General features: G+C 39.8%; 2 protein-coding genes across 2 annotated transcripts in view; one reads left to right on the forward strand and one right to left on the reverse strand.

The window, feature by feature from the left end:
* Positions 1-9,749, forward strand: part of Dhx9 (DExH-box helicase 9) — a 34,478-nt gene extending 24,729 nt beyond the window's left edge. Inside the window, exons 17-28 of the mRNA XM_057770366.1 lie at positions 530-743; positions 891-985; positions 1,241-1,314; positions 2,571-2,723; positions 3,724-3,884; positions 5,031-5,142; positions 5,364-5,525; positions 5,637-5,764; positions 6,944-7,173; positions 7,267-7,382; positions 7,878-8,078; positions 8,775-9,749. Of these exons, the coding sequence (XP_057626349.1) occupies positions 530-743; positions 891-985; positions 1,241-1,314; positions 2,571-2,723; positions 3,724-3,884; positions 5,031-5,142; positions 5,364-5,525; positions 5,637-5,764; positions 6,944-7,173; positions 7,267-7,382; positions 7,878-8,078; positions 8,775-9,453 (2,325 nt within the window). The 3' untranslated portion in view covers positions 9,454-9,749. The remainder of the gene's footprint in view (positions 1-529; positions 744-890; positions 986-1,240; positions 1,315-2,570; positions 2,724-3,723; positions 3,885-5,030; positions 5,143-5,363; positions 5,526-5,636; positions 5,765-6,943; positions 7,174-7,266; positions 7,383-7,877; positions 8,079-8,774) is intronic.
* A 4,727-nt stretch (positions 9,750-14,476) lies between these two features.
* Positions 14,477-26,459, reverse strand: part of Shcbp1l (SHC binding and spindle associated 1 like) — a 28,343-nt gene continuing 16,360 nt past the window's right edge. Inside the window, exons 7-10 of the mRNA XM_057770520.1 lie at positions 23,231-23,384; positions 20,606-20,856; positions 19,419-19,541; positions 14,477-14,728 (exon numbers count right to left, since the gene is read on the reverse strand). Of these exons, the coding sequence (XP_057626503.1) occupies positions 14,477-14,728; positions 19,419-19,541; positions 20,606-20,856; positions 23,231-23,384 (780 nt within the window). The remainder of the gene's footprint in view (positions 14,729-19,418; positions 19,542-20,605; positions 20,857-23,230; positions 23,385-26,459) is intronic.

The raw sequence follows: 26,459 nt of genomic DNA on the forward strand, positions 1-26,459 counted from the left end.
TCCTTTGTACCAAACAATGACATGGAGAATTAATATTCATTACAAATGCTTGTCTTTGTGCTTGTTTCTAGCTAGCTCGTAATAACTTACCTGTTTCTCTCCATCTATGGTTTGCATTGTGTCTTCTGTATGTCTTATTCCGTCTGATTGACTAATAATTGGGTTGGCTACGGACGGACTGACTGACTGAATGGCTAGCTTGCTTGCTTTGGGAGTCTTTCCCCCTTGGTCTCTTTTTCTATTTATTTTCTGCCTAGCATCCAGGCTTCTTATTCTCCTGCCTAGCTATTGGCTGTTCAGTTGCCTTAGGTAGATAAGATGAAACATTATCATTAAACAAATGCCATATAAATAAATGTAACACATCTTTACACAGTTGAAGTAGTATTCCAAAGTACTGGTTTCATAATGAAAGTATGACTATCTACCCTAGGGTTAAACAGTATTGTTAAATGTTGCTTGCTTAGAAAAAATAAACCCAAGAGAACTGAACTGTTAATTATGCGTGACAAATCCCGTTTTCTTGCAGGCAAATTGCAATCTAATATGTGCTGATGAATATGGTCCGGAAACAAAATTGAGCATGTCTCAGTTGAATGAAAAGGAAACTCCTTTTGAACTCATTGAAGCTCTACTTAAGTACATCGAAACCCTCAATGTTCCAGGAGCTGTGTTGGTCTTCTTACCTGGCTGGAATTTGATATATACTATGCAAAAGCATTTGGAAAATAATTCACATTTTGGTATGACTGAGTTCTCTTGTTTTAGATTTACGATGAATATGTTTACTTTTATACTAGCTTGTATGTTGCTGTGTTTAATGAAGCTATGTGTAATGAAGAACAATGTTTTAACTTGCTTTTTTAGTTCTTATCCTTTTTGTATTGTAGGAAGTCACCGGTATCAGATTCTACCTCTGCATTCTCAGATCCCTCGGGAGGAACAGCGCAAAGTGTTTGATCCAGTTCCAGATGGAGTGACCAAAGTAAGGAAGGAATTACAGTGAGGTCAGATGTGAAAGAGATGTTAAATATTAATAAATGTTTGAATAGCTCTTGGAAAATGAACAAATATCAAAATCTAAATAGAAAAAGATCTTCCAGTCTAACCTTAATAGCCCCCCTTTTCTTATTCCTGTTGCTGTAATTCCTCTTTTACTACGGGTTAAATGATTCTCTGATCATTTGTGTGTTCATAAGTGGAATATTTTCTATAGTGTAATTTTTTGTATTTTTTGCAGGTTATTTTGTCCACAAATATTGCTGAGACAAGCATCACCATAAATGATGTTGTTTATGTCATTGACTCCTGCAAGTAAGTTCCAGGGAATCTTTTCTTTACTGTTAGCAACTGCCAAGCTTTATCAATTAACCTTTTGTGTAATTTTTCAATTTACTGAAATTGTATTTTTTTTATGTGTGTGTCAGTGTTTTCTTTGCTTAAATGCCTGCACTAGTTGTGTGCCTGGAGGACTTGGAGGCTAGAAGAATGTATAAGCTACCCAAGAACTAGAATTAAAGATGTGAGCTGCCATGGGGTGCTGCTGGGAATTGAAACTTGGGTCTTAAGTAAGATAGTCACTGAGCCATCTCTATAATTATTTCTTTTGAAGTGTTTGTGTTGCCTATCCTCACCTAGATTTGAGATTTTTCTTAAGTACTGGGGTTTGTATCATTGCTGTGTACCATAACACTTCGATTTTAACTTCATTGTCAAATTCTATACTTTTAGAACCAATGTGTTTGTATGTCCTAGATGTAGTTGAAGAGTAAGAGTACAGACTAACCAGATTTAGTAGACAACAAAAATTTACCACTAATATCTTCTTCGTGTCACATGGTTTGTTATTTGTTTTTGAGTATTCTGTTGTTTAGGGATGACATGCAGTGACCATACTTTAAGCCAAGTATCCCGTAAGCAGTCATTCGCTCTCTGGATAAAACCTGTCTATCATATCTTTGAAGAAGCAAGAATATGTCCTCTCACCTTTGGTTAAGGTGTAACGGACCCATTTATTTAGTTTCTCACATAAACATAACCATTACTCAGAGTGACAGTCTCACTCCTTTAAGAATGTAGTGAACTCCAGCCTGGTAGTTTGGCATGTATAGTGCAACTGAGTAACAAAATTTATGTGAGTCAAGTAATGGTGTTGTCTATAGGTAAGGTCAGTTTGTGCACTTTTTTTGTTGAGGACAATAAAGCCTGGTTAAAGCTGGCATTATTATTGCACATATATCTTTCTAAGTAGATATATTTATCAGTCATTCTGTTTTGTTTTTGAGTGTATGTTCACACCCATGCATATAAATAACTGTGTACGCCTGAGCCAAGTTCATCTATGCACACACCTTATTCTGAGATAAGGTTTGTCCTTGAGCTCGGGAACACACTGGCAGACCAGAGAATTTCTAGAATCTATTATCTCCACATCAAGCATGTTATAATTTTGCTTAGGGTATGTGCATATAGTGTTGATGTATCTTTGAATAGATTGGTAGCTAAGAATATAAAGTCATTGATTCTTTCCTTACTTGTTCTGTCTTCAATAACTACTTTTTCTTGTTTAGACAAAAAGTGAAACTGTTTACTGCTCATAACAACATGACCAACTATGCTACTGTGTGGGCATCAAAAACAAACCTTGAACAGAGGAAAGGGAGAGCTGGCCGAGTGCGACCTGGGTTCTGCTTTCACCTATGTAGTCGAGCTCGTTTTGACAGGTAAAGTCTTTTTTTTAATTTGACATTGATTGTATATAGAAGTAAGTGAAGATCATGGAGAAAAGTCTTAGCATTTCTTACTAAGCTGTCTTGTCCAATGAGATCAGTTTTAAAATAAGAACTTTTTAACCTTGTGTGTGTGTATACATATATATGCGATATATTAACCTTTTATATGCTCTTGTTTCATCCATCAGTGCTTCAGTGAGGTATATTTAAACTAAATGGGATTATAGTGAGATTATGAAAAGAAATTTAGAGGTTGCTAGTGTTGTTTTGTTTAACAAAAAGATTTGTGGACATTAATTCCATTTCTTTATCAGTTTGGAATTACAAATTGTACAGGGATAGCTAGTTTTTTGTTATCCATGTCTTAAAATTTTAGGTTTTGGTCCATGGACTAAGACAGATTAACCTTGCTGGCTTGAACTTGAGGGTGTCCCTGACTTTATCACCAAGTGCCGAGATTAACGACCTGTCACCCATATTCAGCAGTAGAGTAGTTGTTATTTTTACCATATTATCTGTTTCATAGTACTCATTCCCAAGAAACACTGGATATTAAAGATGAAAGATACATGATATTTAGAGTTCTGGCTTTATGTGAAATTAGGACAGGCAGTAAGCAATGTTCTAGAAAAAAATTAGTTAACTGTTTTACCAGCAATTATAAATGTACATTTAGATCAACATAGAGCTGCAACATTGAGATGTGGAGTTCTTTCAAAAAGTATTAGATTTTTAGAAGTGGTACCGTTGACTTTTTTTTTCATGCTCCTTCACTTAGTTGAAAAGGCATGGCTTTGAGAGTAAAGACAGAAACCAGTTTATAAGTCTACTCTGTAAGGCATGGCTGTAATGCATAGGAAAAATGGTGGCAATTATAAAATGATGAGGAGAAAGGAACATTACCATATCCTATTGTTTTTATGCAGATATTGTTGGATTGTCATTGCACGCATAGGTGAGGCTTACTTTTTTTCTGCTCCTGTAATTTTAGACTGGAAACTCACATGACACCAGAGATGTTCAGAACACCTTTGCATGAAATTGCTTTGAGCATAAAACTTCTGCGTCTAGGTGGAATTGGCCAGTTTCTTGCAAAGGCAATTGAACCTCCACCTTTGGATGCTGTGATTGAAGCAGAGCATACACTTAGAGGTAAATGCTGATACCTTATGCTATCCGTCCTTAGGTAGCAGGTTGTTCCTCTAACATGTGTGTCAGGATAGACTTGGTAAAGCTGTGTTAGTAAAGGCTTCTTAGCATCACAATTTCCTTGAGCTTGAAGCCTGAAGGAGAATAAATGGGTCTTGTTTAGAAAGCATATAAGGTATATACAGAATGCTACATCTTAAGAATCGGTACGTGCATTATTCCTTGACTTGTATTTAATATTAGCATGTATGTCTTAAGAGTCTTTTTTTTTTTTTTTTTTTTTTTTTGGTTTTTCGAGACAGGGTTTCTCTGTGGCTTTGGAGCCTGTCCTGGAACTAGCTCTTGTAGACCAGGCTGGTCTCGAACTCACAGAGATCCGCCTGCCTCTGCCTCCCAAGTGCTGGGATTAAAGGCATGCGCCACCACCGCCCGGCCTTAAGAGTCTTTTTTGTCCCACATCTCAGATCTGTTATAAAAGTAGTGTAATGAAAAGTGAAGGCATTGAAACCAGAAGCGCTCTGTATTGAATTTGAAATTTTGTACTTACTGTTAACCCAGATTCAATTTCTTTTTTTATGGGTTATGTGGATACTTAATGCTGTTATTATTATTATTATTATTATTTTTTTTTTGGTTTTTCGAGACAGGGTTTCTCTGTGGTTTTGGAGCCTGTCCTGGAACTAGCTCTTGCAGACCAGGCTGGTCTCAGAGATCCGCCTGCCTCTGCCTCCCAAGTGCTGGGATTAAAGGCGTGCTGTTATTATTTTATTGAGTAACTTTGGGCTATACACCATCCACATTTGCCCAAAACTGTCTGAGTAAAAGGAACTATAGTGTCTTGTATTTAGTATATCAGAATTCTTTTTTTTTTCTTTTCTTTTGGTTTTTCGAGACAGGGTTTCTCTGTGGCTTTGGAGCCTGTCCTGGAACTAGCTCTGTAGACCAGGCTGGTCTCGAACTCACAGAGATCCGCCTGCCTCTGCCTCCCGAGTGCTGGGATTAAAGTCATGCGCCACCATCGCCTGGCTTTTTTTAATGTTTTTTGACTGAATCATTTGCTCTGGCTTTATACTTGACTCTTGCATGGACATATAATAAAGTATGTACATTTATTGGCATTATCACTCACAAATAAGTATCTTCCCACAGAACTTGATGCTTTAGATGCCAATGATGAGTTGACTCCTCTGGGACGAATCCTGGCTAAACTCCCCATTGAGCCTCGTTTTGGAAAAATGATGATAATGGGGTGTATTTTCTAGTAAGTTTGTTTTCTTGTTTGTAGTTAAGAAATAGGATGGCTTTCATAAACGGAGGTGGTCTGGCTAGGAAAAAATTACGGGGGAAATGTTATGTTTACAGGCCAGTTAGGTTCAGTATTTGGAAGTAGTATCCTCTCCAACAAAGGTTTCTTTCTGTTCATATTTGAAAGCCTTTCTGGCATAAAGATTGTGATTCACTGTTTAACTTTTATTTTCCCAGTGTGGGAGATGCTGTCTGTACCATCTCAGCTGCTACCTGCTTTCCAGAGCCCTTTATCAGTGAAGGAAAACGCCTGGGCTATATTCACCGGAATTTTGCTGGAAACAGATTTTCTGATCATGTGGCTCTTTTATCAGTATTTCAAGCCTGGGATGATGCTAGGTATGGAGTTAAAGGCAATTCCTTAAGGAACTACGTAACTGTCTGAGTTCATAGTCCTGTATGCAAACTTGCTGAGCCTTTGAGAACGAATGCTTTTCCATTTTGTTTTAGGATGAGCGGAGAAGAAGCAGAAATACGTTTTTGCGAGCAAAAGAGACTCAATATGGCTACACTAAGAATGACTTGGGAGGCCAAAGTACAGCTTAAAGAGATCCTGATTAACTCTGGCTTTCCAGAAGGTAAGGTGTCTCATTTGTCAGCTGGTAATTGTGGCTCATGTTGGTAAGGTATAGACTCATTGAGAATTCAAGGATTGACAGCTTAAACTAGTGATTGCCTAACACCCTTTCTCAATTACAGGAGAAAGCTTCCCCTTGCAAAATATTCTTTGTGAACTCTTGTCTTAAGCTAACATGTATATTGACAGCAGAGTACTCGTAATAGTCTCAGCTGTTTTTTGGAACATAATATATAATTCTATGATGCAACACTAATCCAACTTTCCATTTCCCTATAGTTGAGTTTGTCTTTTCTAAGTAGATTAAGCTTTGTGACCTGAAAAGATTAATGAAAAATAGAATGTTTGTTAGCACCAGGAAGTAGAATTTTAAAGGGTTATGAATTGAATTCTTTCTAAACTGACACTGTGAAAATCAAAGGGAGAAAATATTTTTATATATTAGAACCTAAAAATATAGGTAAAGCTACTATTCAGCTTTTTATAGCAAGTAGAATTAACATTGTTTAGGCTGTGCGGTGGCGGTGCACACCTTTAATCCCAGCACTTGGGAGGCAGAGGCAGGCCGATCTCTGTGAGTTTGAAGCCAGCCAGGTATACAAGAGCTAGTTCCAGGAAAGGCTCCAAAGCTACAGAGAAACCCTATCTAAAAAAAATTCAAAACAAGAAAAAAACAGCATTTAAATGACTTTGGTACATTCAAGTACATGTAGTAGAAATGATGTTTTATATAGCACATTGCTGTTTGGTTTCCGTTCGATGATAAAAGTACTGCTAGGGGGGGCTGGAGAGATGGCTCAGTGGTTAAGAGCACTGCCTGCTCTTCCAAAGGTCCTGAGTTCAATTCCCAGCAACCACATGGTGGCTCACAACCATCTGTACAGAGGTCTGGCGCCCTCTTCTGGCCTGCAGGCATACACACAGACAATATTGTATACATAATAAATAAATATTTTTTTAAAAAGTACTGCTAGGGTGTATCTTGGCTAAAAATAGCCTTCATTCCAGTGACTTTTAGATTGTCCTTTTCATCTTCTGCTAGTAATAAGAATGGATACCTTTGGTTACATACAGAATCTTATCACAAAAGCTCCTTCAAATAGTTGTCAAGGCACTTAGCAGAGTCATACTATTTCTTACCTCATTTTTAACAATCATTTCTTTAAATTCTTTTTAACAGATTGTTTGTTGACACAAGTGTTTACTAACACTGGACCAGATAATAATTTGGATGTCGTTATCTCTCTGCTGGCCTTCGGTGTGTACCCCAATGTATGCTATCATAAAGAAAAGAGAAAGATTCTTACCACTGAAGGGCGTAATGCCCTTATCCACAAATCATCTGTGAACTGCCCTTTTAGCAGCCAAGACATGAAGTACCCATCTCCCTTCTTTGTTTTTGGTGAAAAGGTAAGATCAGGGAAGTCTGAAGGATCACTTTTCTATTCATGCCATAGCTAATTACCTGTCAGTGTGTAACATTTGGCCTTTTTTTATCTGCAGATTCGAACCCGAGCCATCTCTGCTAAAGGAATGACCTTAGTCACCCCCTTACAATTACTTCTGTTTGCCTCCAAGAAAGTCCAGTCTGATGGACAGATCATATTTATAGATGACTGGTATGTGCTTTCAGGTGACTCCAAACTGAATTTTTAGAATTGAGAAATTTTAGAATTCAATTTTTATTTTGAAACAAGACAAGATTTCTTTCATGTTTAAGGTTTATTTTATAATTTATTTTCTTGGAGTTGCAAGTCTTTCTGATTTAGTTATAGGATTGGTCATTTTTGAGTGGTTATTGCTGATTATTCATGCTTTCATATAGCCTTGGGAAATGTCTAATTCTAATAAAATAAGCAGTTAAATTTATGCCACATGGGAGGCAAATTTATTAACCTAAACAGTCATCTGGCTGGGTGATGGTGGCGCACGCCTTTAATCCCAGCACTTGGGAGGCAGAGGCAGGCGGATCTCTGAGTTCGAGACCAGCCTGGTCTACAGAGCTAGTTCCAGGACAGGCTCCAAAGCCACAGAGAAACCCTGTCTCGAAAAAGAAAAACCAAAAAAAAAAGTCATCTGTCTTTCTGTGTATGTCTTGTTTCCCTTCATCTTAGGATCAGACTGCAAATATCACATGAAGCTGCAGCATGCATCACAGCCCTCCGGGCCGCCATGGAAGCTCTGGTTGTTGAAGTGTCCAAACAACCAAATATCATCAGCCAATTGGACCCTGTAAATGAACATATGCTGAACACGATCCGTCAGATTTCTAGGCCTTCAGCTGCTGGTATCAACCTTATGATAGGAAGTGTACGGTGAGTACTTAATGAAACTTTTGTGTGTAAAGCTTTTGCAGAATTATTATAGTTGGTAAAGTTCTTGCCACTTAGGTTCAAATTATAAACAAACATTAAATATGGAATTTGGTGTGACACAGAACAAAAGATTTCCTTTTGCTTTTCTTAATTTGTGTGCACAATATCGCCACATATTAAATAAAACGCAGAAGAGTATCGAGTGTTATAAGCTAGATGATTACACTTTCCGTAATACTGTGTTGATATTTTAGATACAGTATAATTCTTCCTCAAGTAGAAAGATAGACATTTAATAGAAACTGTTTTAAGAAATATGAAATTTCTCCTCATAAAATACTTTTATTTTCTTGGTGCCCCCTACATTGATAACGTATTTGTGTTCAGTGTTTTTCATTTAGGTTTACTAGTTTTTAGTATTTTAAAGAATTTAATTATTGTAGTTGTAGACATACTGATTATTAGTCTGCTTAACATTCTTTAAAGCATGGCTTCAATGTCATCCTGCTAAATTAACTATTATAATAGTATACAAATGCAGAAAGTCCTTTGTATTTATATCAAGTTATTTGCTTCTAATATCAGCATAGCTGAAGTGTTATTAATTCTGGTCTCTTTAGTGTGCACAGCTCGGGGTTCATTCTCTTTTACCACAAGTATACCTGAAGAGATTGGTTGTTTTCTTGCTTTTCCTAGGTATGGTGATGGTCCTCGCCCTCCCAAGATGGCCCGATACGATAATGGAAGTGGATTCAGAAGAGGATATGGCGGAGGAGGATATGGCGGGGGAGGTTTTGGTGGTGGCTATGGTGGAGGAGGCTTTGGAAGTGGTGGGGGAGGCTTCGGAGGTGGCTTCAACAGTGGTGGGGGTGGCTTCGGTAGTGGTGGGGGAGGCTTTGGCAGTGGTGGAGGTGGCTTCGGTGGTGGCGGAGGAGGCTTCGGTGGTGGCGGAGGTGGTTTTGGTGGTGGCAGAGGCGGCAACTTTGGGGGTAGTGGAGGCTTTGGAAGTGGTGGGGGAGGCTATGGTGGAGGAGGTGGGGGATATGGAGGTGGTGGTAGTGGTGGGGGATATGGAGGAGGCAGTGGAGGCTATGGAGGTGGTGGGGGAGGTTATGGTGGTGGAGAAGGTTACAATATTAGCCCCAACTCCTACCGTGGAAATTATGGCGGAGGTGGTGGTGGAGGATATAGAGGAGGTTCCCAAGGGGGCTACAGAAACAACTTTGGTGGAGACTACAGAGGATCTAGTGGCGATTACCGTGGATCTGGTGGGGGCTACAGAGGATCTGGAGGATTCCAACGAAGGGGTGGCTATGGAGGTGGTTATTTTGGACAAGGAAGAGGAGGAGGAGGGGGTGGTGGTGGTGGTTATTAAGGCTTGTGTCAGCCTATGCAGACAATTTAAAAATGCATGCTATGTGTTTTTCCAAGGTGTTTATTTGCACCCAAAAAGCAAACCCATTTTCCACTTAATCTGTAGCTTATTGTAGTTTCAAGCAAGGAAGAATGTAGACTAGTGATTTTGTTTGTATTATGTAATGTAAAATATGACCTATTATACAGGTATCATACCATACAGTTTGTATTTTTTCTTCAAGGGATAAAGGTTTGCCTTTTAACTTAACTTGACATTTTCTTCGTTTTCATTTAATAGAAAATAAAGTATTACACTGAAAATTGGCTGTGTGGTTTTTTTTTTAAAAGCGTTTGAGCGCCCCCACCCCTTTTAGGCATGTCAGCATGTCCAGGAACTAACTGGTTTGCCTCTGCTTCCCAAGTGCTGGGGTTAAAGGTTGTACACCACACCGTATTGACTTCACTTCTGCACTTCAAGCACTTTTGTACCTTGTTGAAACATTTGACCTTAGCTGAAACACTGTCTTTGAAAAAAAACCAAGGCCTGCATTTTCTGTTTAGTTCTTTCAAATTAGTTCTTTTTTTTTTTTTTTAATTTATTATGTATACAACATTCTGCCTTGATGTATGTCCGCACACCAGAGGAGGGCACCAGATCTCAGTACAGATGGTTGTGAGCCACCATGTGGTTGCTGGGAATTGAACTCAGGACCTATGGAACTCAGTGCTCTTAACCTCTGAGCCATCTCTCCAGCTCTCAAATTAGTTCTTGAGGGGTTTGAGGGGGCTAGGGTAGTATAAGCTATAGTAACCTTAAATATTTTATCTAGTCAATAAAAGGTTGGTGAGCTTTGCAATGCATTACTTAGTATTTAAGAGTAGAAAAGAATTTGGCTAGCTCTTTCCTATTAACATGTATCTCAAAGGATGTAAGCTAGAGGTGTCTTTTTAATACCTTACATTTTTCTAGTTAACTACTAGAGTTCTGGGGGGAAAAGGAATCCTTGAAATCTAACCCAGGGCCTAATGCTTGCTAAGTCTCTCATGTCCCCCAGGAAGGTTCCAGTATTGGAGGTAAATCACACAGCAGGGTCCAAATTGAAGGACTGCTAACCACCATCTTGGGTGGATTGATTGGGCACGGTTTTTGAAAATAAAAATCTTTATGCATCCTCTGGTTTTATGATATTAAGCCATGTTTTCCGAATGAGCTACTTTCCTGTCACAGCATAGGTGCTTTTAGATTCTTCAGTCTGTACAATTTGTCATCTCCAATTTGCCATTTCCATGTGTATGGACACAGGGTTTAGCTGTTTAGTTGCATGTTTGAGCTAGTCAGAACTCATCTGTGCCCTTAAAAACTAATTTCTATATCCTGGCTGTTCTTGTTCATAATAAAACATCTTAATTGGTCCTGCACCCAATACATTCTCCATAGTACAGCTAATGCCACTTTTCCTTAATTTTAAGTGATTTCTTTAAATCGAGCTATGTTTTTCTCTGCTCCCCTGCCTGCTGCTTCCCTCCTCTTCAACCTTTTCCCAAGGTCCCCAGTGCACCCAATTTACTCAGGAGATCTTGTCTTTTTCTACTTTCCTTGTAGATTAGCTCTATGTATGTCTCATTGTTGTCTAGGTTCTCTGGGATTGTGACTTCTGGGCTTGTTTGTGTTTAAAAACCACTTATGAGTGAGTACATATGATAATTGTCTTTCTGGGTCTGGGTTACCTCAATGTTTTCTAACTCCATCCATTTGGGAAATGCAAGATGTTATTTTTTTTCTTCTGTCAAGTACTCCATTGTGTAAATGTACCACATTTTCCTTACCCATTCTTCGGTCGAGGGGCATTTAGGTTTCCAGGTTCTGGCTATGACAAAGCTTCTATGAACATAGTTGAGCATCCTTTGGATATATACCCAAAAGTGGTATTGCTGTGTTTTGAAGGTTTCATATTTGGAGGTTACATACAGTTGGCTGTTGCCCAAAGCAGTGATCTTTTTTTCACTTGAGAATGAAGTACCAATTAGAGCAAGCAGTTTCAATAGTGGATGGCCTCACCTTTTTTTTTTTTTTTTTTTTTTTTTCCGTGTTTTTCGAGACAGGGTTTCTCTGTGGTTTTGGAGCCTGTCCTGGAACTAGCTCTTGTAGACCAGGCTGGTCTCGAACTCACAGAGATCCGCCTGCCTCCGCCTCCCAAGTGCTGGGATTAAAGGCGTGCGCCACCACCGCCCGGCTTGGCCTCACTTTTTTGAGACAAGGTTTTCTTTTTTTTTTTTTTTTAATTTTTAATTAAAATTTACACTTGCTCCCCGTTTCCCATTTCCCTACCTTCCCAAATATTGCCCCCTCCCCCCACTCCCCTCCCCCATCCCCACTCCTCTTCTCCTCCCCCCATACCATTCCCCCTCCCTCTTGATACTGAAGAGCAGTCCAAATTCCCTGCCCTGCGTGAAGACGAAGGTCTTCTATCTACATCCAGGAAGGTGAGCGTCTAAACAAGCTAAGCTCCCACAAAGCCAGTTCATGTATTAGGATCGAAACCTAGTGCCATGAGACAAGGTTTTCAAACAGTCCTGGAGCTCTCCGTAGATCAAGTTGGCCTTGAACTGAGATCTGCCCATTTCTGCCTCCTGAGTGCTGGGATCAAAAGTGCATCCCACCACCTAGCTCCTCATTGTACTTTTATGTATGGTATTTTGGCAGTTACCACCCTACTGGAAAAAGTGAAAGTATTAAACACCACTTTCAGGAAGTCGTGTTTGAAATGTAGGCTGGGTGGGGAGTGTGAAAGCTACCAGTGATAAGGAGTGCCAGTGAAGCTGCACTTAAGATCTGTGCAAGAGGAAGTGAAGGTTCCCTTCAGATCTGTTCAGATGGCAGGTAGCCAAACAAACAGAAGTCAGAATATAAAGGATACCAGAAGTGGGTTAAAGTTAATAAAATTGTATTTGACAAAGGAGGTAAATTACTGTTAAGACAAAACAAAACAAAACAAAAAAAACCGCAAGGATGGGTCTGTATGCCTTTAATATGGCTTTTACTAGATAATATCCAAGACTGGTGGGGCTTTACTGAGTCAGCATTGCATTTTGTCAGACTTTGGTGATTTGACAGGACTTAGCTCTTGTGTGGAAGACTTCTACTCACCCCATACAGTGAAGCCTGTCGCAGTGAATGATTGTGTCCAAGACCGACTAATGAACTGATTTTGTTACTTTTTTGTTGTATGCTCACCCAAGAGTATATGTTTGTAGGGGACCTCCAAAGTTGGAATGGGCACTAGACCCAGCCATTGAGTTCCCTCACCAACACATTAAGTCTGGATGAGGTCTCAAGCAACTTTAAGCCAATGCAAACAACTGGAGAGAATTATGAGGTCATCTTTTAGTTAAGTTAGAATCTACAAAAGGATTTGGGGGGTGAATTGGGGATTCTGTTGCTGTGGAAACTGGCCCAAAGCAACTTGGGGTTGAAGGGTTATGAAGGAAGTCAGTAAGGACTGAAGCAGAAGTCTTGAAGGAAAGCTGCTTACTGGCTTGCTCAGTGTTTTCCTATACCATCCAGGACCCCCTGCCTGGGAGTGACATTATCCATAATGGCCTAGGCCCTCCTACACCAATCATTAGCCAAAATGCTCCACAGGCTTGCTACCTTGCAAAAAGATTTTCTCTATTGAGGTTCAAGTTGACAAAACACTGGCCAGCACAAGGAATAATGTGACAAAATGGTAGAATGTGTGCTTAGTGTATGTAATGCTTAGGTCTTTGATAAACACACAAATGTTCATCAAATTTATCTAAATTTAGACTCCCAGTGACTGAGAAAAAATTATTGATGGGGAATCTTAGTCAACCAATTATCTTTAAGAGGTGGGACCAATTTAGGACGTGGGCTTTCTGGGTACCTGGAGAAAAACCAGGCAGCCCAAGGTTTATGCTCTCTGGTTCCTGCTCTGTACTGCTGAGCTTGGACTTCTCGTTCTCATTTTGTGAGTTTCTCCCTAATAATAATAATAATAATAATAAACTTGATCTATATTTTAGTTAGCTTGGTTTTTTTCTCGATCTGAAATAATTCAACAGATTATCGACAAAATAATGGTCCATCAAATAGTCCTAGTCCTCAGAACTATCAGTACATATTTTCTTTTTTTTTTTTAAATATTTATTATGTATACAATATTCTGTCTGTGTGTATGCCTGCCCGCCAGAAGAGGGCACCAGACCTCATTACAGATGGTTGTGAGCCACCATGTGGTTGCTGGGAATTGAACTCAGGACCTTTGGAAGAGCAGTCAGTGCTCTTAACCAATGAGCCATCTCTCCAGCCCCAGTACATATTTTCTTAAATGCAAGGTTCAATGTGATTTAGGTTAAGGTCCCTGAGATCATTCTTGGTTATTCAGGTGAGCCTAATCTAGCCAAAATGGTTGGAAAAGAAAAAATGGAATGTAGCCCAGGCTGGCCTCAAACACTTCCTGTAGCACTGGCTTACCTTGACTGTCCTGACTGTCCTATTTTCATATTCCCAGTACTTGGATTACAGGCACACACTACCATGCAGGTTTGTGGTGCTGGTGCTAGAACCCAGGGCTTTATGCCCGTTAGGCCAGCACTTTACCCACTGAAGTACATCCCCAACCCCTCAGCTACACTTGTAGCTAACAGTAAATTCTATGGCATGACTCAATGAAGCTACAGTATCTTAGAAAATACATTAAAGCCAGGTGATGGTGGCGCAGGCCTTTAATCCCAGCACTCGGGAGGCAGAGGCAGGCGGATCTCTGTGAGTTCGAGGCCAGCCTGGTCTACAAGAGCTAGTTCCAGGACAGGCTCCAAAGCCACAGAGAAACCCTGTCTCGAAAAACAAAACAAAACAAAAAAAAAAAAAGAAAAGAAAAGAAAAAAGAAAAAAAATACATTAAAACGAATAATTCAATGAAAGCATTTAAATGTTTTAATCTTTGAATTTAAACTACAATTTCTGTGAGATAAATCATTACATTTCTGAACTATAAAATAGGAACCGCTATCCAGATGCCTTAGCCAGTGACTATCCTAATATCCCCCTTTAGGTTTGCTTCTATCCTGTTGTTGTTCATTTCCACATTCAGAGTTTGCATGACTTTGGAGAGGATTTTGTCATCCTTTTTATCTCCTGAAGCAGCCCCTTTGTTGAGAGCTGCTTCTGCTACAATAAAGAACTGTTCCGATGGCTGAAGAATGCTCACTCCATAGCCATTGTTGTTGTAGATATGATTGTTAGTCATCTTCAGTTTGGGTGCTGGAAGAACCTGTTAAATTATTGGAGAAAGTCAGCTATTAAGTAATTCTGATACAAAGAAAACAAGAGCTAACAAGACAGCACAGGAACTTACTCTGAAGTCACCAGGGTTTTTAAAACTACAAGAGTTAGTGCCAAACAAATGTGTATTATAGTTTTTATCCAAACTGATACAAATAATTCTAGATAGGGGATGCAGCCTGTTAATATCTAGAGCATAATCAAGCACGAAATGATTCTAGGTAATGTGTTACAGAAGAATACAATAGGTCAATGAAACGGCATGACTTGGTAAAGACAGGCTGCCACCTAAGTGGAATGCTATCTGTTTCTCTGAACAATGATAATGGAGTATATTCACTCATTTCTTGCAGATACAGAATGTGTTTCAGGTTAACATATTACACAGGGGACTTGGACGGGATCTCGTTTACATCTCACTGAGGAGTAAGGCTCAACGATCTACAGGGATTTTGAATTTTGTTCTGGCAGGATGCTGCAGTTTCAGCAAGCGACCATGCGATGTCAGTGCTGTGCTGTTCTATGGTCACTGTAAGCAGTGGGATTATGTTTTAGGGAGTGGCCAGCAATTTTAGCGTCCCTTTGGAAACTGACCAATTTTCAGGCTTCACTCTACACCTACTGAATTGGTAACCTGGGTGTACCTCTGCAAGAGTGGTTAAGAGTGGTCCATATACAAGCTAATATTTCTGAACAACTGAGAATTATTTAAGAACAGAAACAACAGCAACAAAATGGAACTTGAGAAGTGGCTCATTGGTTAAGAGCACTGGTTGCTCTTCTAGAGCACCCAGGTTCAATTTCCAGTACCCACATGGCAGCTCATGCTGTCTGTATCTACATTTCCAGGGCTTCTGACACCCTCACACAGATGTACATGCAGGCAAAACACCAATTGTCATGAAATTTAAGGTGTTTTAAGATATATTAGGCTTTTCAAAATCGATCTTCCATGTACCATTCTTCCTTATCTGACTGATGTTGAAAACCTGCAGGGGCATTGGTGGGAGAGGTGGTCTGCTGTAGAATATATTCTGAAAACCCAAATCTGACTTTTATTGAGACAAAGTCTTACTAGGTAGCCTCAGCTGATTTGGAACTCACTGGTAGACCAGGTTGGCTCCCAACTAAGAGACCCACCTGCCTCTGCCTTTGCCTCCAGAGTAATGGGATTAAAGGTGTGTGTAACCACACCTGGCCAAGAGTAGCCTTTATTCCCTTCCTCACTCCTAGTTTTCCCTGCCCCCAGCCCTTCTTTCTCTCCTTCCTTCCCCTCCTTTCTTTCCAAAAAAGGGTCTCCTCATATACCTTTGGCTACCCTGCTATCTGTTATATTATTCAGGCAGGCCTAAAATTCACACCAGTCCTCCCTCCTCAGCCTCTTGAGTGTTGGGATTTATAGGAATACATACTATATTTCACCTCAAAAGTGTTTATCATATTATTCTCTTAATTTGCTTTGTGGTGGGATAGTTGAGACACAATCTCATATATAACCCACTATGTAGCTAAAGGTGGTCTTAAACTCCTGGCCTACCTGGCTCTACCTCCTAATTGCTAGAATTACAGGCCTGCCCACATTACTTTATTTGCTTTACTTTCAAAACTGTATTACAAATCTTGCCAATGAAAACTCTTATTACATAAGAGCAAAGTCCACCTACTTTCTCATATTCAAAATTACTTTATGCTAGGCCTACTGGCCTGTGACCTCAGTTACTCAGAAGGCTGATGCAGGAGGACTATAATTTAAGATCTGATTAGGCTATAGACGACCAGGCTAACTGTCTCAAAATATGATGGGGACAAACTCAGTGGGAGTGCTCACTAGTATGTATGCATAACCACTGAGTGAAGTCTCCACTGTGGGGGCCGGGAGAGGTCCGAGTCCCATCACCTATCATTTATTTTATTATGTGTATGATTCTTTTTAAAATGGAAATAGCGGCAGTCCTGTCCAGACAACAGAAGAAGCAAGATCTGACTACACTGCTGAAAAAGGTACTGAGCCATGTAGCTAACATAGATAAGAATAATGGGCTAATGTAAGTTAATAAGAAGCCTAAGCTAATGGGTCAGTTTATGATTAATGTAGACCTCTGTGTGATTTCTTTGGGACTTAATGACTGTGGGAACTGGGCAGGACAGAAACCTCACCTCAGACAACAAATGGTGCCCAATGTGTGGACAACTGCATCCACATAAAGCCTGACAGAGCTTGGGAAGTAATTCTAGACAAAAAAAGAGTTAAGCATGGCTTATTGATAGCATCATTTTCTCAGATAGGCTCTGCTCACTAGAGGCAAGTGCTCTCATTTAAGAGAGGCTTCCTGACTCAGCTTTCACTGAAAAACCTTGCAGCTCTTTAAAGAGGTCCTGCCACGAAACACTTAAATGGTGTTGATGAAAAGCTGACTGTGAACCTTGAAATGCCATAGAGTTGTGGCAATAAACATGGCTCTGGCCAGAACCTCCACCATGAGGCTGGAATCTCAGAAAGCTAAGGAATGGGCTGGATCTAGCCATCAAAGCCATGGCTTTAATTCTAGCCATATTGCTTAGCAAATTAAAGACTCATGTGGTCTGAAAAAGAGAGATATACTGTAAAAGAAAGATTCAAAGTCAAAGAAAACCTCTATATGTTTTACAGTGTGTTAAAAATATATGCAGGCTTGGGAGAGAAAAGAAAAAGTTTAAAAAGAGAGTAGTTGGATGTGGTGGCACTCACCTTTAATCCTAACACTTGGAAGACAGAGACAAGCAGACCTCTGTGAGTTCAAGGCGTGGTGACACACACCTTTAATCCCAGCATTTGGGAGGCAGAGGCAGGTGGATCTCTGTGAGTTCAAAGACAGCCTGGTCTACAGAGGGAGTTCCAGGACAGCCAAAGATATACAGAGAACCTGTCTCTAAAAGTAAAAGTAAAAATAAAAGAAATAGGGCTGCAGAGATGATGGCTCAGAGGTTAAGAGCACTCACTTACTGCTCGTCCAAAGGTCCCGAGTTCAATTCCCAGAAACCACATGGTGACTCACAACCATTTGTGCCCTCTTCTGGTTTGCCAACATATACAGTCAGAACACTGTATACATAATAAATAAATAAATAAATAAAGAAAGAAAGAAAGAAAGAAAAAAGAAATAGAGATAAAATAAAGCCATGTAAAGATGAAAAATACACAGAGAATCTTGATACTGTATGTTATTATGCTCTCTTTGAATTGTTTGAATGCTGAGGAAGGAGCAACAGCTGCTAAAAGATATTGCTTATAAATGCTGCTGAATTAATCCAAGATAGGTATTTTGAAAATACCTTGATTTCAAAATTAAAGTCAAAAGATATGTTACTTTGGAGAAGAGATTTTACTTTTGTTTCCACAGGAAATGAGAGGCTGTATGTAGATTCATCCTGAATTAGGAAAAATCAGGTTTGATCAAGGAAGATCCCCTGAGAAATCTCTGGTAGGAATAGATGACCCAGATGTCAGAGTTCTACATCCAGAACAGATTCAAGACTGCTGCCTGAGATGTTCAAGACTCACAGGATACTCCAGTCAGGACTTGATCACAATTCTAAATTTTCTTTAGGTCCCCATAAGACTATCAGTGCTCCCAACTAGCAGGAAGTAGCCTGGAAAACTATGCTCATATTCCCAAAAAATGGACTATGGATGTTCTTGTGTTTTTTTGTTTTTTTGTTTTTTGTTTTGTTTTGTTTTGTTTTTAAAAAAAGAGGGAGAAGTGGTGCAAGACAATTGTCTATATTCTGTCAATTATGTTTTAAATAAACATTGATTGGCCAGTAGCCAGGCAGGAAGTATAGGTGGGACAACCAGACAGGAAGTAGAGGTGGGTCAATGAGAACAGGAGAATTCTGGGAAGAGGGAATCTCTCTCTGCAGTCCTATTCAGATACAGAAGAAGCAAGATGTGACTATGCCACTGAAAAAGATACTGAGCTATGTGGCTAACACAGATAAGAATAATGGCCTAATGTAAGTTATAAGAGTTAATAAGAAGCCTCAGGTAATGGGCCAATCAGTTTATAATTAATGTAAAAAAATAGAAATAGCATTTAAACAAGATTACTACTATTTTAACATTTGTGAAATATTAATTTTTAACTAGAGAGAATTACTAAGCCTCCAGGCATACCAGAGGGATTCTTTAGCCTCTGGCTGTGCCGGTGAGGGATATACTGCTTGGGTTAATAGAGATGGGAGGACTTATCCTAAAAGGTGGTTCCATTCCTTGGGGTTAAGTACTAGACTCCACAGAAAGGAGAAATTGAGCTAAACATACACATTTAACTACTTATGATTATGGATGCAATATGACCAGCTGCCTCTAGCTCTTACTGTTTTGACCCTACAGCAGCTTTGCCCCCCCCACTGTGTCCTTGAACCATGAACTAAATAAACCCTTCTTCCTCTCTTTGAATTGCTTTTGTCAGAGTGTTTATCACAGCCACAGCAAAGGGAACTAAGACCTGACTATCTAAAACTCTTAGAACAGTTCTCCAGTATGAACTAAGGCACACCTTTAACCCCAGCACTCAGGAAGCAAAGGCAGGTAAGTCTTTGTGAGTTTAAAGCTAACCTGGTCTACATAGAGTTCCAGGCTAGTAGGGCTACCTAGTGAGACCCGGCCTCAAAACAAAAATAAAGTGCTAAGACAATACCTTCATGTTAACACCACCTAAGGTGCTTTTGGAACTGTCACTGGTTCTGAGATTATTACAGTGATGAATCTCATTCCCTTCCAAAATGGCTATGCTCCCAGGATATAGTTCAACACCAGCACCCTGAAATTCAAAGCAAACAATCCAAGTTACAAAATGTTTCCACCTGGCAGCAGGAATTGCAAGTGTATGCCACCATACCTGACATTATTTTTAGTTATGCATGCTTGTTTATGTGTGGACACACACACACGTATGCTACTGAAGGTGCTTACAGAATACAGAAGGTGCCAAACCACCTGTGAGCTCCCTGTGTAGGTTCTGTACAAGAGCTGACACGTCTTCTGGGAGACAGCAGTGCACTCTTAGCCATAAGGTAGCTTTCTAGCCCTGTGTCTCCCGCTTACTGAGATGAGTTAATCTAGTTGTGTGGAAAGATAAAAACAGTCTTTTGGGGACTGGTTGGAAAAACACTTGTGTGAGCATGAGAACCCGAATCTAAACCATAAGAACGAGTGGAAAAGCTGGGCATGAGAATGTGCTGTCTAGTCCAGTGCTTCTGTGGCGATACTGGAGGCAGGGAGGAGGTCTAGATCACTGGTTCTCAACCTCCCTAATGCTGCAACCCTTTAACACTTTCAGACATTGTGATGACCCCCAAACATAAAATTATTTCATTGCTACTTTGTAACTGTAATTTGGCTACTGTTATGAATCATAATGTAAATAAAGATCTGATAATGTGACCCTCTCGGGGTCTTAATGTAAATAAAGATCTGATATGCGACCCTCTCGGGGTTGTGACCCACAGGTTGAGAACCACTGCCCTAGATGCTCAGATGTCAACTAGTTTGGTGGGTGCAGCAGCAGTGAACAGCACTCAGAGCCCATGGAAGCAATAACTGAAAACTGATATATGCATGTACTTGAAGACAAAGCACACAAAGCCTGAGCTTGCACAAACACACACACATACACACAAATAATAAAAACAAGACAATTTTAATTATAGACACCCTGTTTCAAACAGGCTGTCTCTGACCTCTACACATGTTCCATGAGACGTGCATATGCACACTCACATGCCCAGATATGCACACCACTGTTATATTTTGTTTTTAAGCTATGGTCACTCCCAGTTATCACACATAGCCATATAAAGCTATACTGTTTCTAGAAGGGAATACCTGGGCGCCAGTGATTTCACTGTCTGTGATTGTCAACGAAGCCCCTGTAAGAACGCACACTCCTGTTCCTTCACACTTTAACAGGCAGTTTTCCAGAGTCAAGTGACCAGACTCTACCACCACAATGCCATCAACTGTCCCTTGTTGTATCAAGGAGAGCTGCATTAATTTTACATTATCTGCTTTGGATACCACAAAACTGTCATGTGAAGGTTCGGAAGTAATCATAATTTCTTCTCTCTTTCCAACTCCTGATGCAGAGACAAAAACAAATTGTAACCCAATAATTTAAAGTTCTTTAGTGATTCAATAATATGTTATTTCGGTTATTTTTATATAGTTTTATATATAGACATATAATACAGCACATATATACAAACATTCACTCTTAACTAAATGGCTATCTATAAATGGATCTTGTGAATTCACATATGAGTAAATGTGTGTAGCTGTGCTCTGTGCATGTGGAGGTTAAGTATCTTCCCCCACTATTCTCTACCTCATTGTCTGAGAGAAGATCTATTGTTATACATGGAGTTCACAGTTTCAATTAGACTATCTGGTCAGTAAGTCTCCAGGGTATAGCTGACTCCACTTCCCTAGCTCCAGGGTCACAGACGTACCCCACCGCCACCCCTAGTTGTGTGGGCACAGGGGACCTCAGGACCCTCTCGCTTGCACAGTGAGTCCTTTAGCCTCTGAGCCATCTCCCTGCCCATGCCTATAAAATAATATTAAGTTGGTGACTTGATGTTGAAATCTATATTTATAACCAGTCTAACTACACTTACAATATTTATTCAATATAATCATCCTAGTAGTTATAATAACAACAATTACAAAATAACAAAGTTTCACTTTTAACCCAAGCTGTCCTGGAACTCACAATGTAGCCCAGGCTGGCTTTAAGCTCATGCCTCAACTTCCTAGTATTGGGATTACGGGCATGAGGTAGACACCCAGCTTCTAAATCTTACACATTTTCATGTAATCAATAACTGTGTACAAATGTCTAAGACACAAAATGCACTACATCTAACTTGCTTTCAAAACCATAATTAATGATCATAATAATGGCTCAGCAGGTAACAGTGCTTTGCTGTCTGGCCTATTGACCACAGTTCTATCCCTAGAACTCACATGGTGGAGGAAGAGAACCCATGGGCAGTGGTGGTGGAGCACATTTTTAAACTCAACACTTGGGAGGCAGAGGCAGTTGGATCTCTGTGAGTTCGAGGCCAGCCTGGTCTACAAGAGCTAGTTCCAGGATAGGATCCAAAGTCACAGAGAAAACCCAAACCACAAAAAAAAAAAAAAAAAAAAAAAACCCCAACCAACCAACCAACAAACAAAAAACCAGAGAGAGAATCTAACAATAAAAGTTGCACACACACACACACACACGACAGAGAATCAGATTATTCATACCAATAATTTTGCTCTAACCAAAGCAGTTGTCTAAAATTTAACATCAAGAAAGCTACATCTCAGCCGGGCGGTGGTGGCGCACGCCTTTAATCCCAGCACTCGGGAGGCAGAGGCAGGCGGATCTCTGTGAGTTAGAGACCAGCCTGGTCTACAAGAGCTAGTTCCAGGACAGGCTCCAAAGCCACAGAGAAACCCTGTCTCGAAAAACCAAAAAAAAAAAAAAAAAAAAAAAAAAGGAAGAAAAAAGAAAGCTACATCTCCATTGTGTAAATGTACCACATTTTTCTTATCCATTCTTTGGTTGAGGGGCATTTAGGTTGTTTCCAGGTTCTGGTTATAACAAACAAAGCTGCTATGAACATAGTTGAGCACATGTCCTTGTGGTATGAGTGAGCATCCTTTGGATATATACCCAAAATTGGTATTACTGGACCTTGAGGAAGGCTGTTTCCTAATTTTCTGAGAAATCGCCACATTGACATCCAAAGGAACTATACCAGCTTGCATTCCTACCAGCAATGCAGGAGTGTTCCCTTTACCCCACAACCTCTTCAGCATAAGTTGTCATCAGTGTTTTTGACCTTGGCCATTCTTACAGGTGTAAGATGGAATCTCAGAGTTGTTTTGATTTGCATTTCTTTGAGTTTTAAAGTACTCATGTAATCCTTATTACCCACATTGTTTGGTAAAATACTGTTATAGTGAAGATTTGCTTGAATTTTCAAAACTCATAGGTAGAATGTAAATTCGTTATTTTCTTTTCACTAGACACTGGAAATACTCCTCTTTCAAAGTGAACAGGACACAAATTTAGGTACAAATATACAGAAGAGTATAAAATAATACGATGCCTATTGGCTGGAACGATAGCACACTGGTAGAGGGCTTGCCTGAGTAGGCACAAAGCCCTTGGTTCAATTCTAAGCACTACCAAAAAGGAAAATATGATGAACCACTGAGCATCATGGTGTACTAAGTAGTTCCTGTCACTCACAAAGCTTATTCAGGAAAGGCCACTTGATCCCCAAAATTTGAGATCAGCATAAGCAATATATGGTCTTTGCTGTAAAAGGCACATAGGGATTTTGAGAAGGATAAGCTGTTCTGGTTCCTGGTTTTTTGATTAAATATGCTTACCAGTACAGTCTGGCAAGTCTATGTTGCTGTAAGAAAAACTGCAAGGGCTTGCCTACTAACCCTGTATAGTGATGTCATCAGTCAGCAAGGCAAGATTTGCAGCTTGATACTCTCCTGGGAAAATCACTACTATATCTCCACTGTAGCAATTGTCCAAAGCCAGATTCAGATCATCGTGCTGCTGGAGAAGTGTGTCTGAGGACAAGTTTTTTACCTGGAAAGGAAAAGGAAAGCAGTGTGCCACCTGAATACACTTCCTGGACACATCATGTTCTCCAAAAGACTTACCTACATAGTATGTGTTCATCTGGTGACCAGTACCATCCTGTCACTAAATCAAGGATGACATTTTCTTCATAATCACAAATGATTATTCCTCTATCAAGGGCTGGGTATGGATCACAAGCCAGAAGTCATTTTCTATATTACCTCGAGCATTGAGATTAGGTGAATGGTCTAAGGTCAAGCCTTAGACACAAGGCAAGGGACACTGGACCCTGTGCTTTCTTATATACCAGCCACCCTCTGCTGCTGCTGTCACCACCACCTCACCTTCTTCTCCGTCTCCCCCTACTCGCCTCCTTCCTGTTCTCTGTTGTCATCTTTTTTCCTCTCTTTTTAAATCAAAGTCTCCTTAAGTAGCCCAGGCTATCCTGGAACTTGAGATTCTGTCTCATGTTGAGATCAAGACGTGTGCCATTGTGCCTAGTTCTACATTTTTTAACATTTATTTAGTTGATTGTGTGTGTGTATGCACATGTGTCAAGGACAACTTGTGGCTGTTGTTTCTCTCCAATAACCCTGTGTGTTCTGGGGAACAAACCCAGGTTGTCAGCGCCCTCTCCTACTGAACCATCTACAGCCCTGCCTTGTTCTCTTTAGCTCAGAATAATCTTCTAATTGTGGGGAAATTATCACTTTTATAAATTGACAATTCTAGAGTTACAAAGAAAAAGTACTAATGCTTTGCATTAAGGATAGAGAAGGAACTTCATTACTTATCATAAAAGGCAATGACATTTATTTATCCATTTGTTTATTTATTTATTGAAATAGTATCTTGACATGGGATTCTCCTCAGTATGCTGTGAATACCATTAGTTAATGAATAAAGAAGCTGCTTTGGCCTATATTAGGGAAGAATAGAGCTAGGCAGGAAAACTAAACTGAATGCTGGGAGAAAGTAGGCAGAGTGAGAGATGCTGTGTAGCCACCAGAGGAGAAAGAGGCAAGGTATTTGTTAGAACCTTGCTGGTAGGCCACAAACCTCGTGGTAAAATATAAAGTAATAGAAATGGGTTAATTTAAGATCCAAGAGCAAGCTAGAAATATGCTTAAGTTATTGGTCAAACAGTATTGCAAATAATATAGTTTCTGCGTGATTATTTTGGGTCTGGGCAGCTGGGAACTAATGAGCAGCCTCTGCCAACAGTATCTCACTCTGTAGTCTTAGCTGATCTGAAACTTTCTGGGTAGACCAGCCTGGCTTTGAACTCACAGAGATCCTCCAACTTTTGTTTCCCGAGTTCTGGGATTAAAGGTGTGCACCACTGTTGGAACACTGTCCAAGAATGGAGACAAGTTCATATGAAGGGATTTCTGAGTATCTGAGAGAAAACTCTAAGAAAACAGACAAGAGTTTTGTCCCTTCAGTTTCTTACAAAATATGGACTTGTCCTTGGCTTTCATGCCCCTCAGGTGTAGCAGACAGGAGCGCGTTCACTTCAGATTATTCTTAGAGCTGGCTATTGTTACTTGTGTATATGTCTCTATGGAAAAACATGTCTTGCCATGTGTGACTTGTCCTTGTGACTGTCATGTGACTCTGCTTAACCCTCAAAGTATTGTCTGAGGCTCTAAATAAGGCTGGCCATTGTGTGATACGTCAGCCCACCTCATTTATTGGCTCCACTCTTCTAGGTCCCACCACTAACTAGAGTGGTAAATACACCACCATGCCCAGCCTATTTATTTATTTATGTTTTTAAAGATAGGGTCTTGTTGTATAACCCAGCTGGCTTTGAACTCCTAATCCTTTCAATTGCTAAAATTATTGATATGTGCGATTATGCCCTACTATAATTAACTTCAAATACAGAATTTGGAAACTAAAACTATATTCTAAAAAAACATCTACTATGTTCAGCAGTGGTGGTGCATGCCTTTAATCTCAGCACTTGGGAGGCAGAGGCAGGTGAATCTCTGAGTTTCAGGCCAGCCTGGTCTACAGAGAGAGTTCCAGGACAAGCTCCTTACCTACAGAGAAACCCTGTCTCGAAAAACCAAAACCAAAACAAACAAACAAAGTAAATGAAGAAGAAAAAAATTTAACTTGTAAATTTTTATCTTGAAAAAACTTTATGTAGATATTCTCTTCTAATATTTCTTTTTTTTTTTTTTTTTTTTTTTTGGTTTTTCGAGACAGGGTTTCTTTGTGGTTTTGCAGCCTGTCCTGGAACTAGCTCTTGTAGACCAGGTTGGTCTCGAACTCACAGAGATCCGCCTGCCTCTGCCTCCCAAGTGCTGGGATTAAAGGGGTGCGCCACCACCACCCGGCCTAATATTTCTTTATGTGTACATTAATTTCCAGTAAATCATATCATCATCTATTGTATGCAGTTTGGAATTCTCTCTCTCTCTAGTCCTAGGAATTGAACCCAGAGCTTCCCTCTATCAGGTGAATGCTCTTCTGCTGGCTACACCCCAGCTTTCTTCCAGTTTTTCAGACAGAGTCATGCTAAGTTGGCCAGGCTGGGTTGGAACTCACAATAGCCCAATGAGGTCCTGAGCTTGCTCTTTTTCTGCTTCAGCCTGTGTAATAGCTAGGATTACCAGCATGTGTCACCAGACCTGACTCACTATTATGTAAAGCCTAAATTCTAGTAAGTATATATTATGTTATAGATGCATTATAAATTCCTCATACACATATAAAAGAAACTATTCAGGACTTAAAAACTGAAATAGAAACAAAGAAAACACAAGTCAAAGTAATTATAGAAACAGAAATCATGAGAAAAAGATCAGAAACCACAAACGCAAGCATGAACAGCAGAATACAAGAGATGAAAGAGAGAATCTCAAGCGCTGAAAATACAACAGAGGAAATAGACTCATCAGTTAAAGAAAACATTAAATCTAACAAAAGCTTAACCCAAAATACCCAGGAAATATGGGACACCATGAAAAGGTCAAATCTTAGAATAATAGATATAGAAGAAGGAGAAGTTTGACTCAAAGGCACAGAAAATTTACTTAATAAAATCATAGAAGAAAACTTTCCCTACCT

Source organism: Chionomys nivalis, chromosome 5 (assembly GCF_950005125.1).
Source record: "Chionomys nivalis chromosome 5, mChiNiv1.1, whole genome shotgun sequence".
In the NCBI taxonomy this organism is placed as follows: domain Eukaryota; kingdom Metazoa; phylum Chordata; class Mammalia; order Rodentia; family Cricetidae; genus Chionomys; species Chionomys nivalis.